The sequence below is a fragment of the Mastigoproctus giganteus genome, chromosome 11 (genome assembly GCF_048544385.1).
Source record: "Mastigoproctus giganteus isolate SK-2022 chromosome 11, ASM4854438v1, whole genome shotgun sequence".
NCBI lineage: Eukaryota > Metazoa > Arthropoda > Arachnida > Uropygi > Thelyphonidae > Mastigoproctus > Mastigoproctus giganteus.
In genome coordinates this window covers 156,798,803-156,818,090 of record NC_143585.1, presented here as the reverse complement: position 1 = coordinate 156,818,090, position 19,288 = coordinate 156,798,803, and the positions used below count along the sequence as shown (strand labels likewise).

The window sequence follows — 19,288 nt, the reverse complement described above, 5'->3', positions numbered from 1 at the left end:
CGATATAAATTTAGAAAATTCTTTATCGTAGAATAATTAGTTTCCTTAATATATACAGCAGACTTGATTTACTGGGATCGGATTAACCGGGACTCTAAATTAAAAAAAAAAAAAAAAAAAATCAACCAGAGATAATAAAATTCAAGTAATAACTAGAATAGGTATAAACAGATGTTTTGCAAGTCATAAATAAGTGACAAGAAGCAGTGTTATAAGTCATCATTGGGAGATTAGTGTACCTATTATCTTGCAACCCCCACTGTCTTCACATCCACCACTCAAAAAGAGAAAGAGAGACCAAATGTTTAGTTTGTTTTAGTGCATCATGTCAATTGTTATGTTCAGTCAGCACAAAAAAAAAGGCAAATTTTGTTTCGTTATTTATGTCAGGGATATTGGAATTTTTTTTATTATTATTTTTTTTTTTTTGTTTAGAAATCGCAAAGATGATGGGCAAACACAAGAGTTGTTCTTTCAAATAAACAAAAACCTAAAATTATTCAAAAGTTTGAAAATGGTAGTACATCTGTTAAATTTCTAAAGAACCATTATAATGTTGGTGACCAAACCATATGTGACACTGTAAAAAAATAAAGGGAACCTATTAGATTTAAAATTGGCATCATAAAATATAAAGGGAAGCATTGGACACACGAGTATTGCGTGGTAAGTTTTTTATTGCGTCGTTAAGTTATTTTTACAACATATGTAAAAAGTATCTCCATACCTTTTACATAGGTTGCTGAACATTTTTCTATACAATAAGTCCCTGACTTACGTAACTTCAGACTTACGTTACGTTATTTATATATATTTTTATATGACTGATGATTTCAGTTAAGGACACACATTTCATTATAATACTGTAACTTAAAAACCCACAGAATTCCAGCTATCGGTATTATCGCAAATGCAATAAGTTCGAGTTTATACTACCTGTTTATAATGAATTGAAGTAACAGAAAAGCCCAGTAACCCAGAAAGTACAAATTGTTTTATGGCAGTGACCTCCATATTAAAAAAAAATAACAAATGGTGTAGAAATGTGCTTTAGTAAAATGCGAGCTCCCTTAGGATGATAATATTGAGCTTTCACCTTAACCCTGTGTAGTTCTTTTCAGAAAATTAAATTTTGACTGTTATCATGGTGCTGACTAAGCGAATAAGTGACAGCGGTACTAGTAAATTTATCAAGAAAAGGAAAGCAATTGTGTTAGGTCAGAAAATTAAAATAATAAGGATGTAGGAAAATGGCCAAACATTAATTAACAAGTATCACTCGGAATTCAGATTTGTCAGTGGCAACGGTGAAAACAATAATAAAGGAGAAAGACAGAATACGAGAAGCAGTAAACGGATCAGCACCAGTGAGGTCAACTACAATAACCAAGGCTACGAAACACATATCAGTTTTTACAGTACTAACGTGTTTTTTCTTCCTTTTATGTTTTATTTTCTTATGTGCCACTACAGCTACTTCGCTGTCCCCAGATAAATTTTTTAATTGAACTAATTAAAAATATATAACTATTTTTCTTCATTCTTCTAGGGATATTATGTGGTTTTTGTAATTTTGCCATATCAGGGATATAGTAGCAATATTTTTTTAGTCATTCCCGAGTTATGTAAAACTTGCCTTATGTAAGAAGCCCTGGAACGTATCTCTTATGTATGTTGGGGACTTAAACAATTTTTTTAAAACTGAGGCCTCATTATAAGCCTTATTAATGAAATTTAATGGGTTAATTAATTTATGTATGAATTTCATTTTATTTACTAATATATGATAATTGTTATATAATTTGCATAATGTCTTTCAATATTTTGATATATTTGTTTCACTATTGGAATGTTTAATTTTAGCTAGTTCGACTGTATGGATCCACTATTTGGACTGCACCTCCTCCTAATGGCCTGCAGGTTTCCATAGAAGGAATGATTCAACCTGGAGTAGTACATGATCAAGGTCTAATTTTGTGTGGTGTTGATGGGAAATTGGTAAGTGACCCAAATTGCTGTTATTCTTCGTGTTTAGTTTAATACAGAATGCATGTTTTGTAGATCTGTTAATAGGAACAAAAAAAGAAAAAAAAAAAAAAAAAAAAAATATATATATATATATATATATTTTTTTTTTTTTTTTGTTGCACATAGAATAATGTTCTTTATATTGAAATACAGTGAAATCCTGTATTTATCCTGTTGATATTTACAGCATTTTATTTTGGTGTCCCATTTATTTTTCTTTCATTGCCACGTATGCTTTTCCAGTGAAATATGACTTTGAAAAGTCAAGTTTCTTACTATGTGCTTTTTTTTTTTTTTTGTGTGTGTGTGTTGAAACTTCATGTCATGGTGGTTAAAATTTGTTTGTTAAATTGAAATTAGTTTTAATACTGATGAATTATGCAGTAGTGTGCACATGCATACACACTCCCACATCTATACTGTACTGTTAAATATTGGTATAAATACACCATAGATAGCTCTTAAATGAAAACTATGATAGTAGTGTAAAGGAATTGTTTCAACTGTATCTCATATTGTGATCATCCTTCACAATGAGTTCCCACGTATTGCACTATCTCGAATAAGTAATGCGTCACTAATATAGAAGACTATTGTTACTTATTCTCGGTGGGCACCACTACCACCCAGACAGCACCGTTTCAAGGCTTGTTCGTATATGTGTGGGATAATAACTCTACTATCCGCTTGTCTCTGTTAGACTTAGAAAAGCAAAAAGTAGAGGAAAAGTTGTAGTAAGGGAGGAAGAAGAAAAGAAACGGTGTACAAGAATGAACGGGACAGTAACTCCTTCAATGCACACCACTCATAAACTCCTTGAATAGGCAATGCTTCCCCAGTGGAGAAGACTGTTGTTACCTATTCTCTGAAACTCCGTGAATATCAGGCTCCCCCACTACCAACCGCTGTATACTTGGACACTAAACGATATGCCCTTATCAGTATCGTTAATAAATATTGTGAAGAGTAAGATGCATATCAAAACATATCAGTGTTGGCATTCGAGGTGAGCAGACGCGCTCAGTCAGGGCTCCTCAGTTAAGTGGTTTACTTTTGGATAGTGCTTTTAAATATTTGATTTATTTAGATATTGTCGAATTATTTTGTTATAGGTTTTCCCATAACAGTTTGATTTTAATAATATTATAGATATAATTTTTTAAAGTTAACTTTCATTGATATTTATTTAATTTTATAATGGTAGTTACGAGATCTGCCTTAAACACGTCACAGGGTATCGTGACTCACATGGAAATAGCCGATGGCGATTTACGGGTGAGTCATGATTCAATCCGTTGTGGAACCTCTGGAATGTTTTCCAAGGTCGACCTGGTGACTAATCGTAGCTCACCTGGGGATTCTTTTCTTTGTAATCGATGTAAGGAGTGCACCGATCTTAAATTACAATTTGGTGCACTGATGGAACAATCTGAGTCCCTGAAAAAACGGGTGCTTGCCCTTGAGAATAATGCATCTGGGAGCTCGTCAGGGACTCAAGGCTCCAGCAATCTACCAAGTAATGCACACCCGATTCGAGCCTCAAAACAGAAAAACCAAGTGCAAACTACTCTGGTTAAAAAGGACATTGTTTTATTAGGAGACTCCATTGTCAGGGAAATGGGGAATATTTTTTGTAATAAGGATAGGTGGAGTAGAACCAGGGTATGTCTGCCGGTAGCAACTATTGATGATGTCACCAACAGATTGTCAGATTTTAAAGCGGGCTAAAGAGAGTATTAGTATCAGCCAAAAAAAAAAAAAAAAAACCCAGTGATAATAAAATAAATAATAATAATTAATAAAAAAAGGAAATTAAACCTATCATCCTATGCGCTTCCCTGACCTGAAGGTACTATCCAGATGAGCTTTGAATTTCCCCAAACTGTCAGCCTCTACCACCCATGTAGGCAACTTATTCTGGTAATTTATAACTCGCTGGCTAAAATAAAACTTCCTACAGTCCAATCTAAACATCTCCCCCCATAACTTGAATTTATGTCTCCTAGTTCTAGCATCATTTATAATCTTGAAAATTTCATCCTCATTCATTTTACTGATGCCTCTCAGAGCCTTAAACACCTCAATCAAATCTCCTCTAAGGTGTCTAGTTTCCAAACTCTGCAACCCACATATTCAAAGTCTTTCTTCATAAGGACACCCTTTTGCCGATCTCACCAGGCGAGTGACCCGTCTTTGCACCCTTTCAAGAAGCTCGATGTCTTTCTTTAGATGCAGTCTCCACGCAGTATTCCAAGTGTGGTCTAACAAAAGCCTTATATAATGGGATTATCACGTCCCTCTCTCTACTTGCAAAAGTTCAATAGATCATCGATAGGACACCATGGGCCTTCCTTGCAACCTGTTTACAATGCTCAGAGAATTTCATGTCTGACCATATCGTAATGCCCAAGTCCCTTTCCTCCAGTACTGGATTTAGTTGAACCCCGCCAAGTGAATAAGTTATTTTGGGATTACTGTTTCCCAGGTGTAATACCTTACACTTTGTTGCATTAAAGCATAGCTGCCATTTTTCTGACCATTCCTGAAGTCTATCTAGGTCTCTCTGAAGAATCTCAGCTCGACAGTGATCATTAACCACTCTACCAATTTTAACATCATCTGCAAATTTAGACATCACTCCCTCTATCCCTTCATCAATGTCGTTTATGAAAATTAAAAACAACAGTGGTCCTAATACTGATCCTTGGGGAACCCCACTTCTTACATCAACCCAATCTGAAGAATAGCCATTTATCACAACCCTCTGCCTCCTGCCCTGAAACCATCCTGCTATCCATCTAAGGAATTTTCCAGTGATTCCAACCTGTTCCCGCTTATAATGCAACCGCTCATGTGGGACTGAGTCAAAAAGCTTTGCTGAAATCTAAATAAACAATGTCAAAATTATTCCCTAAATCCAGCTCGTGAGTGACCCTTTCGAAATAGCGAACAAGATTTGTTAAACATGATTTTCCCTTTACAAAACCATGCTGAGTATCCTTGAGAATTTCAATTCGATCCAAATGATCCTGAATTCCACCCTTGATCATTGTCTTCATGATTTTCCCTACCACTGAAGTCAGACTGACAGGTCGATAATTTCCCACTTTACTTTTAGAGAAGTGGGAAATTTACATTTTTCCAATCCAAGGGAATCTCCCCAGAGTCCAGTGATGCTCGCATAATTAGCCTCAATGGTTCAATGCACTCACTTGCCGCTTCCCTTAAGATTATGGGGTATATCCATCAGGAGCCTTATGGGTCTGTAGGCTCAAAAGTTTTTCATTAAATAATCTTGCGAAATTTTATTATCGTTAATTGCATATTTTTGAACTTTGCTCCCACAATTTCCCATTGCCACAAAAGGTGTTTCATTTGTAAATATCGATGCAAAATAACTGTTGAGTTCATCTGAAAGGGCAGCTGGTGTATTTAATAATATTCCCTTTCCCTTACGCAAGGGTTGGATCTGGTTTGTTCTGCTCTTCCTGGCATTTATATACATGAAGAATTCCCTATCCCCCCCCCCCTCTTTGCTCTGTTTGCTAGTGATTTCTCATAAACTTCCTTTGCCTGTCGAACCTTTTCTGTGGCTCTATTACAGATCACCCTGTAGCTGTTATAGATTTCAGTACTTTTTATTGCTCTGTATCCTTTCCATGCCACATGAATATTATTATTCATGTGGGAACTAATGATATTAAACATACATGATCTGACGATTTGTTGGAAAAATACAGGACCATGCTGAGGAAATGCCGTGAGCTAGGCCAATAATGTCTGTGTCTGCAATTCTGCCCAGACACGATACGAAGGATTATATGTTAAAAGCCTTGTGGATTAACTCAAGACTTGAAGGACTCTGCAAGGCTTTAGGGGGAAATTTCTATCAGCATGGCCCACACATGTAGGTAGAAGGAATTTGTTTTGTAGAGACGGGATACACTTAAACAAAGGTGGTACAAAAGTTTTTTCCAGTATTATTGAGGATTCCTTAAAGGTTCAGGGAAACTGCTAGCTAGGAGGGATGTGGGTAATACTGACACGCGTTTATCTGATAATATTGGTCAAAGTAACTCTTGCACATACCTTAAGAGTACTTATCTGCTACCTCAACTGGACGTATTATCTAGATCTTCTGGGGGCAGAAACATTTCACGTGAGCGGGTAGCTAATGCGAGTGAAGAGCCTAAAAAACTTCAAGGGTTGTGTTAGGGTTGTTAAATATACAAGAACAGTAAGTCTTAATTGTTTATACAGTAATGTTAGAAGTGTCGTTAATAAAATGAGCGAATTCGAACTGCTGGTTAAAACAAGTAATGCGGACATAATAGGGCTTATAGAGACGTGGTGCTACCCGGAAATTGGGGATGATGAGTTTCAGTACGGCTTGTATAATGTATTTAGGAAGGATAGGGTAGATGGAAGGGGTGGTGCGGTAATGCTTCTTATCAGAAGCAGCCTGAGTGCGACGATAGCTTTCCCGGATTCAGACATTTCACATGCTAGTATAGAGTCTGTATGGTGTGAGATAGTTGGAAACAAAGGTATATTGCGAGTAGGAGTAATCTACAGACTAGGTGATTGTGAAGATTATGACAAAAGCCTCTACATGCAAATGGAATGGGCAAGTAAGCGTCAATGTCTTATTATGAGTGATTTCAATTTGCCTCTAATTGATTGGAGTAAATGGGAAGGAAACTCGACATGGGGAAAAAAATTTTAAATCAACTAGATGACTGTTATTTTTATCAACATATATAATGGAAAGTACTAGAGAAAAGAATATCCCAGACCTCATCATCATCAATACCCATGAATCAGATGACATGACAGTAGAGGAATCAATAGCAGGAAGTGATCACGGAGTTCTACGGTGGATGACGACGAGAGAGGTAGCAGCAGTAAATGGCAAAGGAATGGGTTTTAATTTCAGAAAAGGAAATTACGATGCCTTAGGGTACTACATGGCCTCTATTAACTGGGTAGATATCGTGCAGAGAATAAATACATTTGAACTGTGGTATGCTTTTAAAACATTAATCACAGATGCCTTGAATGAGTATTTATCATTAAAAAACATACTCCACGAGGAGGGTTCCAAGTTGGATGAATAGTGAAGTTGCCACATTACTTGAGCAGAAAAAAGGTGGCATGGAAAGGTTAAAGAGCAATAAAAGGTACTGAAGCCTATAACAGCTCCAAGGTGATCTGTAATAGAGCCACAGAAAAGGTTCGACAGGCAAAGGCAGTTTATGAGAAACCACTAGCAAACAGAGCAAAGAGGGGGGATTAAGAATTCTTCACATATATAAATGCCAAGAAGAGTAGGACAAACCAGATCGGACCTTTATGTAAGGGAAAGGGGATAGTATTAAATACACAAGCTGCCGTTGCAGATGAACTCAACAGTTACTTTGCATTGATATTTACAAATGAAAAACCTTTTGTGGCAATGGGAAATTGTGGGAGCGAAGTTAAAAAATATGTAATTATATTGAAATTTCGCAAGATTATTTAATGAAAAAACTTTCGAGCCTACAGACCAGTAAGGCTCCTACAGTTGATGGAATATATCCTATAATCTTTAGGGAGGTGACAAGTGAGTGCATTGAACCATTGAAGCTAATTATGCGAGCATCACTAGACTCTGGGGAGATTCCCTTGGATTGGAAAAGTGCAAATGTATCTCCCATACATAAGGGTGGCTCTAAAAGTGAAGTTGGAAATTATCGACCTGTTAATCTGACTTCAGTAGTAGGGAAAATCATGGAGATAGTGATCAGGGGTGGAATTCAGGATCATTTGGATCGATTTGAAATTCTCAAGGATACTCAGCATGGTTTTGTAAAGGGAAAATCATGTTTAACAAATCTCATTCACTATTTTGAAAGGGTCACTCACAAGCTGGATTTAGGGAATAATTTTGACATTGTTTATTTAGATTTCAGCAAAGCTTTTGATCAGTCCCACATGAGCGGTTGCTTTATAAGAGGGAACAGGTTGGAATCACTGGAAAAATCCTTAGATGGATAGAAGGATGGCTTCAGGGCAGGAGCAGAGGGTTGTGATAAATGGCTATTCCTCAGATTGGGTTGATGTAAGAAGTGGGGTTCCTAAAGGATCAGTATTAGGACCACTGTTGTTTTTAATTTTCATAAACGACATTGATGAAGGGATAGAGGGCGTGATGTCTAAATTTGCAGATGATGTTAAAATTGGTAGAGTGGTTAATGATCACTGTCGAGCTGAGATTCTTCAGAGAGACCTAGATAGACTTCAGGAATGGTCAGAAAAATGGCAGCTATGCTTTAATCCAACAAAGTGTAAGGTATTAGGAAACAGTAATCCCAAAATAACTTATTCACTTGGTGGGGTTCAACTAAACCCAGTACTGGCGGAAAGGGACTTGGGTGTTATGATATGGTCAGACATGAAATTCTCTGAGCATTGTAAACAGGTTGCAAGGAAGGCCCGTGATGTCCTATCGATGATCTGTTGAACTTTTGCAAGTAGAGACAGGGACGTGATAATCCCATTATATAAGGCTTTTGTTAGACCACACTTGGAATACTGTGTTCAAGTATGGAGACCGCACCTAAAGAAAGACATCAAGCTTCTTGAAAGGGTGCAAAGACAGGTAACTCGCCTGGTGAAATCGGGAAAAGGGCGTCCTTATGAAGAAAGACTTCGAATACGTGGGTTGCAATGTTTGGAAATTAGACACCTTAGAGGTTTTAAGATGCCTCTTAGAGCCTTAAACACCTCAATTTGGAAATTGTGGTGTTTAAGGCTCTGAGAGGCATCAGTAAAATGAATGAGGAGAAATTTTCAAGATTATAAATGAATCTAGAACTAGGGGATATAAATTCAAGTCACGGGGGGGGGGGGGAAATGTTTAGATTTGACTGCAGGAAGTTTTATTTTAGCCAGCGAGTTATAAATTACTGGAATAAGTTGCCTACATGGGTGGTAGAGGCTGACAGTTTGGGGAAATTCAAAGGTCATCTGGATAGTACCATCGGGTCAGGGAAGCGCAGAGGATGATAGGTTTAATTTCCTTTTTTTTATTAATTATTATTATTTATTTTTTTTTGTTTTTATCATTGTTTTAGCATTAGCATTAGTAGAGACATATGATTTTTTTTTTTTTTTTTTGGCTTGTGCATCATAAGCCATAGGCTTTCTTGCACCATGCAGCCAATACTAATACTAATGCCATCACTGAGCCCCATGGGAATATACTAATAATATTAGTCCAAGAAGAACAACGTCTTTTAATACTCACCCTTTGTCTTCTGGCAGATGACAGATGGTGAGTATTAAAAGACATGTATCCCTCTATACATAGCAGTATCTTTCTCCTAATGCTATACTTTGTACAGCAGTCTTTTATGTGGAAGTGTAAAAAGCTTTACTGAAATCTAAGTATATCAAAATTATTTTTTGCAGTAAATTCTTTTGTTACTGCAAAAAATAATTACATCATAGTAAGTAATCAGATTGGTTAGAAAAAGTCTCCGCTTAACAGATCCATCCTGCGATTGCTAAAAGATCATCCTGACAAATGTCAGGATGATCATTGGAACATTTCCAACCTGTAGAGACTTCTCCCTGAATCCAAGGTATCCATTCACTTATTTTGGATAGCTTCCACCAACCTCACATGCCTTATTTACTTTTAACTTCAACAATTTCACTTCAGTTTACACTGAAAGAACAGAATTCATGGGATAATTGGTTCGTGGGCAACGCTACACTGCATCACTGCATTCATGTAGATGGTAATTCGATGTCAGTATGGATAAACGTTGTGAGTGAACTGGCTTTGAAAGAGCGACGACAGTGGGTACCTGACGCATGGGTCACTCTGTCGCAGAAGTGGTTCAGAAATTGCACTATCCCCGTTCAACAGTACCAAGGGTGTATCGGGAATATGCCATTTCAGGAATAACATCTCATCGTGGACAGCGCTGTGGGTGGAGAAAGGTGGTGAATGAATGTGACCGTCAATGTCTGTCTCACATTGTTTCAACCAATGGGAGAGTGACAGTGGCACAAATCACCGCTCTTCAATGAGAGAGGTGCCAGAAACATCTCCACCAAGACAATCAGGCAATCATTAGCTGCAATAGGTTGTTGGGAGTCACCGACCCATCAGAGTACCATTACTAAACTACGATAAAGGACTCGATGCCTCAACTGGGCAAAAGAACACTGGCACTGGACATTAGATGATTGGAGACAGGTCTCCTGGTCCAATGAGTCCCATTTTCAGTTATTTCGAGCAGAAATTGCATGAAGCTATGCACCTGTCATGTCAACAAGGAACTGTTCAGGCAGGTGGACGGTCAGTAATGGTCTGGGGTGTATTCAACTGGCACATGTTGGGATCTCTGGTATGTATAGACACATCTTTGAACAGTCCAGGTTGTGTGTCCATCCTTGCAGACCATCTGCATCCCTTCGTGGTCATCATGCACCCACAAGGCAATGAACTCTTCCAGCAGGACAATGCACCTCCCCACAGAGCCGTTACTACAACGTGGTTTGAAGAGCATTGCGCAGATTTTACCACCATGGAATGGCCTCCCCATTCATCGGACATGAACCCTGTGGAGCATCTTTTGGATGCTGTGGAAAGGTCCATTCGAACTTTGGATCCTCCACACAGTAATATGATGGAATTATGGTAAGCAGTACAGCAAGCATGGATGGAAATACCTGTGGAATCATTTCATGAACTAGTGGACTCAATACCTTGCTGTGTGACTGCCCTTATCCGGGCAAAAGGTGGGCCTGCCTGTTACTAGGTATGTATCCCATGATTTCTGTCCACTCAGTGTACTCTTAATTATTACAAAATCATTTAGCTCTCAGTAAGAATTAAGTATACTTTTGGTATTCGCATCCCTAAAAACTTCTTCGTGCATGAATGTCAATGTAAAATATTTATTCAGTTTGTTGGCAACTGAATAAGATCATATTATTCAGGCTGCCATGGAAGTCTGTGCTTTTTTTTTTTTTTTTGGTTGATGCTGCATAAGCTTGCTTTCTTGCATCATATGCTAATGCTAATCTGTAATTAATCTATTTATATCTAGTGGGCCACTGTTGTTTTTCTCTTTCCCTCTACTTTAACATAAGCAAAGCATTCTTAGCTACTTTTCTTTGTATTCTTAGCTTGCTTAACCCTCTTAGTCACTTGAGTGCATAGATTATATTTACTGTGGGTTTCTGTATCTCTTGAAAATTTATAATCATCTCATGGATTTTTCATTTTGTCAGCTCACATGACATCCGTTTAAATCTAAACTTTGAACAGTATCTCATAGTTGGTGTAAAAAAGCTTAATAGCTTTTACTATTGCTTTTCCAAGCAATTTCTATTTAGAACTTTCATTTAAATCTGTTTGTTGCACTGAAATTAATTTAAAAACTGAATAAGACTATTGCAAATCACCTTTACGAAAGTGAAATCCCTTTCCTTTACCCTTGATAGGTAGTTATATCTTAAAGTAAATGACATGTTAAAATTGTTATCACTGCCGTTTGTTTGTTTGTTATTTGGTTTTTAGGAGCATTAGCAACTAAGGCCATATTGCTCCGGGGATATGCAGTGGTCATTCCTTGACCTTTCTGTATCCTCCGTATTTGGTGGTCTCAGGCTTGAAACCCAGTCTAATCAAGAAGCGTGTGCTATGCACTGCTGCTCCTGCCCACCTGGCTACAGAGGTGCCTATCATTGCCATCTAGCTGTGTTTTATCTGGAGATTCTTATCCTTCTGATGGTTGTCCAGATTTTCTTCTAACCAACAGACACACCTTGGGATAAGATATGTACTTTTATAACTTTAAAATTAGTATAAAAAAATTTTATATTTTCACATATTTGATGAAGACAATTGTGAATAATCCATTTTTTTTTTTAAAAGTGTATATTTTTAATTATTTTTTTTAACATAACCTCCTCCCTACATTACTTTTCAAATGTTAAAAAATTCCCGCAAGTGGGTGCTATCATCATCATCATCAGCCATTTTCAATCCACTGCAGGATGAAGGCCTCTCCAGCAACTTTCCAGTTCCTTCTGTTTTGAGCACTGGCCATCCATTTACTACTCAAAAACTCATGAATTTCATCTATCCATCTCCGCCTTTGTTTTCCAGGTTTTCTTCTAGCTCCTCTTGGGTACCATTCTGTTATTTTCTTAGTCCATCTGTCATCATGTCTTCGAGCTATGTGTCCTGCCCAAGACCATTTTAGTTCTTTAGTTTTGATAAGAATGTCCTTTACTTGAGTTTGCTGCCTAATCCATGTGTTTCTCTTCTTATCTAACAGTCTGATTCCCAATATAATTTGTTCCATTCTTCGCTGTGTAGTTCTTAGCTTCTCTTCCATTCTTTTGGTGAGTGCCCAAGTTTCACTTCCATAAGTCATGGTGGGGAGTATACATTGATTCATTATTTTACGTTTCAGACAAACTGGGATATTGCTCTTCAGTATGTGACTATATTTCCTGAATGCTATCCATCCAAAATTTATTCTTCTCTTGACTTCCAGCCATTTATCATTATTACAGCTAATAACTTGTCCCAGATAAGCATATGACTCCACCTTTTCAATTACTGCTCCTTCAATCATTATTTCCCTTTCCGTGGCATACTTGTTCATCATTACTTTTGTTTTTGGGGGGATACAAAGACTAATAGTTTAACAGTAACCGCAGGCAGAGGTGAAGGTGATTCTTGCAGAACTTCTATTAGAATAAGAAGCGACCTGGAGCGAGGGGTGTTGGGGGTTTCAGGGACGGATAGCAGTCATCATGGATTAGTTGGGTATATGGGATGTGTTAGGGTAACAAGGAATAGGCATAGGAGCATGTATGCTTGCATGTATACCAATGCTAGAAATATAGTAAATAAATTTGATGAATTTGAAGTGTTGGTCAAGACATCAAAGGCGGATATTGTTGGGATAGCAGAGACGTGGTGTCACAAAGATATAAGGAATGCAGAACTGGAATTTGGGGAGTACAATGTGTACAGAAAGGATAGACAGGACAGAAAGGGAGGGGGTGTTATGCTGTTAATTAAGAAAAACATAAAATCAAAGGAAGTGCACCCAGTTAATATAGATGAACAGTGCTCTGTTGAGTCAGTTTGGTGTGAGATAAGCACTGCGAAAGGAAAAATAAGAGTAGGAGTGTGTTATAGGCCTAATGACTTGAATGAGTACAATGAACAATTGTACAGAGAAATAGAGTGGGCCAGTAAATCAGAATGTCTTATAATGGGGGATTTTAACTTCCCAGATATTGACTGGAACTTGTGGGTTCGGCACTCACAGACTAGTCAGACTTTTGTGGATTTATTGGATGATTGTTTTCTGCAGCAGCATGTTCGAGAGGCAACCAGAGAAAGTAACATTCTTGATCTGGTTATCAGCAGTGATCATTCGTGTATTAAGAATTTGCAGATAAAGGAACCACTAGGTGGCAGTGATCACAGTGTGCTGAAGTGGGATTTACTCAAAGAGGTAACTACCGTCAGGGGTAAAGGAAAGGGTTTTTGCTTCCGTAAAGGGGAGTACAGTGGTCTCAGACAGTTTTTAAATTCTGTACAGTAGGATCAACTGACGATGTTACAAACAGTAAATTCTAAGTGGGAAGCATTCAAAGTATTAATCGTGGAAGCTACTAGACTTTATATACCGATTAAGAAATATCGTTCAAGGTTTAGGCCTAAATGGTTATGAAATGAACTAATGAGACTCGTGACAGAGAAGAAAAATGCATGGGATGCATATAAATTATCAGGTGACGCAGAAGCCTGTGGCAGATATAAGCTAGTGTGTAATCAGGTCACAAAGGAGGTTCGGCAGGCGAAGGCGGATTACGAGAAATCTTTGGCAAAAGATGCTAAGAAAAACAGCAAGGATTTCTTTACTTATATAAACTCTAAAAGGAAGGGGATGAATATGATTGGTCCACTTGACATCGATGGTTCGACTATTGATGATCCTGCTCAGATAGCAAACAAACTGAATGAGTATTTTGCATCTACATTCACACATGAGGAATTATTACAATTTGAAAATGGAAGAAGGTTATCAAATTGTAGCAGTGTGCTTAATGATTTTGTAATAACTGAGAGCAAAGTGGAGGAGAAATTGTTGAAGTTAAACATAAGAAAGGCACCTGGGGTGGATGGGATCTATCCAGTTATTTTAAAGGAGGCGGCAAAGCAACTAAGCAAACCCTTAGCCATAATTATGAGAGCATCCTTGGACTCGGGAGGTTCCCACGGACTGGAGATGTGCAAATGTGTCCCCAATTCACAAAGGTGGATCGAAGGGTGACACGAGTAATTACAGACCAGTTAGTTTAACTTCTGTTCCGGGTAAAATAATGGAGTCGCTGGTTAAAGATGCATTGCAGGATCATCTAGACAAGACTGCAGCAATAATTCAAACACAGCATGGGTTTGTTAAGGGAAGGTCTTGTCTGACAAATTTGATTGGTTATTATGATGTGGTCACAAAGGAACTGGATGCAAAAAATAATTTTGATATCATATACTTGGATTTCAGGAAAGCTTTTGACACTGTTGCGCATGGAAGACTACTGTACAAATTGGAGCAGAATGGTATTAAGGGTAAGTTGCTACAATGGATAAAAGGATGGTTAAGTGGGAGAAGACAGAGGGTGGTAATCAATGGGTGCTGCTCTTCGTGGACTAATGTTATTAGTGGAGTCCCACAGGGTTCGGTGTTGGGTCCACTGTTGTTTTGTGTATTTATCAATGATATTGATGAAGGTATATCAGGCTTAATGTCGAAGTTTGCAGATGACACAAAGGTTGGCAGGGTTATTAATGACAGTAATGGCAGTGTGATACTGCAACAGGATCTAGATAATTTGGGCAGATGGGCTAAGAAGTGGCAACTGAAGTTCAACCTTGACAAATGCAAAGTACTGCATATGGGTAGAAGTAACCCCAGAGAAACGTACCAACTGTGTGGTACTACACTTAAGGTGGTAGAAAATGAAAAAGACCTGGGAGTAATTGTGCAGTCAGATATGAAGTTTTCTGAGCAGTGCAGACAGGCTGCTAGGGCGGGTCATGGGGTTTTGTCAATGATATATAGGAATTTTGCTAGCAGGGAAAAGGAGGTGATTGTCCCTCTGTATAAGGCAATGGTCAGGCCACGCCTTGAGTACTGCGTACAGGTCTGGAGGCCTCATTTTAGGAAGGATGTAGATTTGCTTGAGCGTGTACAGAGAAGGGCAACAAGATTGGTGAGGGGAATGAAGGGATTCTCTTACCAAGAGAGGCTTAAGTTCTGCAAATTGCAGTGGCTGGAGACTAGGCACCTGCGCGGTGATCTGATTGAGGTCTATAAGGCCTTGAATGGGTTGAGCACGCTGAATTCTGATGGGATCCTTCCACTTGTTCAGATTACCAACCTACGGGGACATAAGTTCAAATTAAGAAAGGACAGATGTAGAATAGATGTGCGGAAATTTGCCTTTAGCCAGCGGGTGGTTAATTGCTGGAACAAACTTCCATCTGTCGTTGTGGAAGTTGATAGGTTAAATAAATTTAAGGAGGAACTGGACAGGCATTTGGAGGGAATGGTGTGATTTTTTTTTTTTTTTTTTTTTGGCTGATGCTGCATAAGCTCCTACACTTGCTTTCTTGCATCATGTGCCACTACTACTACTACTACTATTTTAGCCATATTCATCTTTAGTCCAAAATCCTTACTAACTGTGCATAACTGATTAAGATTTTCCTCTAGTTCTTTGGGATCGTGGCTTATGACCACAATGTCAGCTGAAAATTGGGTGCTAAGTAGTATAGAAAATGGGGAGTCTGGACAATGTACACTTTTACAAATGCAAAAAAATACCCTCCACAAAAACACCTCTCATTCGTTAAAATCTTTTATTTTCCAAAATAAACTACAAAAATCAAAAAATTAAACTTATGTATATATTATTTGTTTATTAAGTCTCCCTTTTTAATAAATTTATGATTTTCATATTTTCTGCTTCAAAATCAGTTATGAGCTTTATTTTTTCTCACTTTTTTTCTATACCTTTATAAATTAGTTTAATTTTTATTTTATTGCATTTTTCATTTTATTTTCTCAAATAAAATTCAGAAGATTTTCACAAAGCAGTTGTTGACTGCATCCATCCCAGAATTATCACTGTCGAATTTCTATACTTTCGAGTCCTTTTTGAAATTTAGAAATAGAAAATTGTTTTATGGAACTAATCCAGTGAGTAGGATGGCTGCTGTAATATCTTGAACTCACAGTCACGCAGTGTTGCCTGAGTCACACCATTAGAGACACAATATGGCCCTAGTAGCCTGTGTGTCATTAAATCCAAACACGACAACATGAGTCACAGATGCTGTGTTCATGTGCATTGTCTTGATGCAAGAAGACTGTTTTGGCCAATTACCCATACCTCTTGAGCTTTAATTTGTCATGGAAACATCTCAGTTGAATAATAGTTTTCATTGAGAGTGGTACCTCGTTCCAGTAAATCAACTATGAACATTTTCTCCTTCTGCTTCCTAGAAGATAGATGTGATGACTTTTCCAGCTGACCTCTCCACTCAAAGCTTTTTAGGAGTGGGAGAAGGTGATGCGTCCACTGTTTTGATTGTTCTTTGTTTCAGGGTCAAAGTGGTGCACCCACTTTGACTCTGAAACAAAACATGGTGACATACTCCCCGCCCCCTGTCCTTCATTAGCTTCAAATGCTGTACGACTCATGCTGTACTTCAAAATGCTGTACGATCTCATGATAACACTGCACTCTTTCCTGCTTCTGATCTGGATTCAATGCTTTAGGGACCCACCTTGAATTTGACATTCCAAAATCATTCACAACAATATTGTGAGCTTGCCCATGGGAGATGAACATTTTCTCAATGTTTTTGAATGTTATCCTGCAGTCGTGTATGATGAAATCATGAATGGCAACTACATTTGCAGGTTTCGACACGGTAACAGGCCTCCCACTGCAGGGTACATCTTCAGCACTGTCTCTCTGCAACCCGGTTTTTGACCATGGAGTATAAAGGACAAGAATCCCCCAATATTTATTGCACGTCTTAATCAATTTCTTTTGGCAACGTTTCCTTTAAATGGAGGTACCCATTGACTGCATGGTGCTCAATTCTCTCAAGATTCTGCCATCTTCATTCATATTCCACATTTCAACACCTTCTGTAAAGGAGAAGAATATTGTTACAATCCTGAAATTTTCTGTGAATACACAAGAAAGGTCATAGCACAGACTGGCGGTATTGTAGTAGTAATAGTAGTGGTATGTGATGCAAGAAAGCAAGCGTATGAGCTTATGCAGCATTAGCCAAAAAAAAAAAAAAAAAAAAAAATTTACAAAACAATCCCCTCTAAATATTTGTCCACTTGCTCCTTAAATTTATTTAACCTATCAACTTCCACAATGACAGATGGAAGTTTGTTCCAGCAATTAACCACCTGCTGGCTAAAGGAAAATTTCTGCACATCTATTCTATATCTGTCCTTCCTCAATTTCAATTTATGCCCCGTTAGGTTCGTAATCTGAACAAGTAGAAGAATCCATTCAGAATTCAGTGAGCTCAACCCATTCAAGGCCTTATACACCTCAATCAGATCACCTCGCAGGTGCCTAGTCTCCAGCTGCTACAATTTGCAGAACTTAAGCCTCTCCTAGTAAGAGGATCCCTTCATTCCCCTCACCAATCTTGTTGCCCTTCTCTGTACATGCTGAAGCAAATGTACATCCTTCCTAAAATGAGGCTTCCAGGCCTGCACGTAGTACTCAAGGCGCGGCCATACCATTGCCTTATACAGATGGACAATCACATCCTTTTCTCTTCTAACAAAATTCCCCTTATATCATTGACAACCCTCCATTACTTGCCCTGGCAGTCTGTCTGCATTGCTCAGAAAACTTCATATCTGACTGCACAATTACTCCCAGGTCTTTTTCATTTTCTACCTCTTTTAAGTGTAGTACCACACAGTTCGTACATTTCTTTGGGGTTACTTCTACCCATATGCAGTGCTTTGCATTTTTCAACGTTAAACTTCAGTTGCCACTCCTCAGCCCATCTGCCCAAATTTTCCAGATCTTGTTGCAGTAACATACTGCCATTACTGTCATTAACAACCCTACCAACCTTTGTATCATCTGCAGACTTCGATACTAAGCCTGATATACCTTCATCAATATCATTGATAAATATACAAAACAACAGTGGACCCAACACTTAACCCTGTGGGACTCCACTAATGTTAGTCCACAAATAGCAGCAACCATTGATTACCACTCTGTCTTCTCCCACTTAACCATCCTTTTATCCATTGTAGCAAGTTACCCTCAATACCATTCTGCTCCAATTTGGACAGTAGTCTTCCATGCGCAACAGTCTAAAAAAGCATTTATGAAATCCAAGTATGTGATATAAAAATTATTTTTTGCATCCAGTTCCTTTGTAACCACATCATAATAACCAATCAAGTTTGTTAAGACTTTCCCTTAACAAACCCATGCTGTGTCTGAATTATTGCTGCAGTCTTGTCTAGATGATCATGCAATGCATCTTTAACCAGTGACCCTTATTTTACCCGGAACAGAAGTTAAACTAAATGGTCTGTAATTACTCGTGTCACCCTTCGATCCCCCTTTGTGAATTGGGGATACATTTGCACATCTCCAGTCCGTGGGGACTTCTCCTGAGTCCAAGGATGCTCTCATAATTATAGCTAAGGGTTTTCTTACTTCCTTTGCCACCTCCTTTAATATAACTGGATAGATACCTTCCACTCCAGGTGCCTTTCTTACGTTTAATGTCAACAATTTCTCCTCCACTTTGTTATCAGTTATTACAAAATCATTACGTACCCTGTTACAATTTGATAACCTTGTGGAATTTACAAATGTTAATAACTCCTCATGTGTGAATGTAGATGCAAAATATTCATTCAATTTGTTTGCTCTCTGAGCAGGATCATCAACAGTCGAACCATTGATATCAAATGGATCAATCAGATTCATCCCCTTCCTTTTAGAGTTTATATAATTAAAGAAATCCTTGCTGTCTGTTTTTCTTAGCATCCTTTGCCAAAGATTTCTCGTAATCTGCCTTCGCCTGCCTAACCTCCTTTGTGACTTGATTACAGACTAGCTTATATATATCATAGGCTTCTGTATCGCCTGATAATTTATA

General features: G+C 38.0%; 1 protein-coding gene across 3 annotated transcripts in view; it reads left to right on the top strand.

Annotated features, from left to right (window-relative positions):
* LOC150078525 (mitochondrial 10-formyltetrahydrofolate dehydrogenase) overlaps positions 1 to 19,288 on the top strand; it is a 910,691-nt gene that overhangs the window by 229,296 nt on the left and 662,107 nt on the right. For all 3 annotated transcript variants that reach the window (XM_090385282.1, XM_090385283.1, XM_090385284.1), the window contains one exon: positions 1,864 to 1,998. In XM_090385282.1, the coding sequence (XP_090241408.1) occupies positions 1,864 to 1,998 (135 nt within the window). The remainder of the gene's footprint in view (positions 1 to 1,863; positions 1,999 to 19,288) is intronic.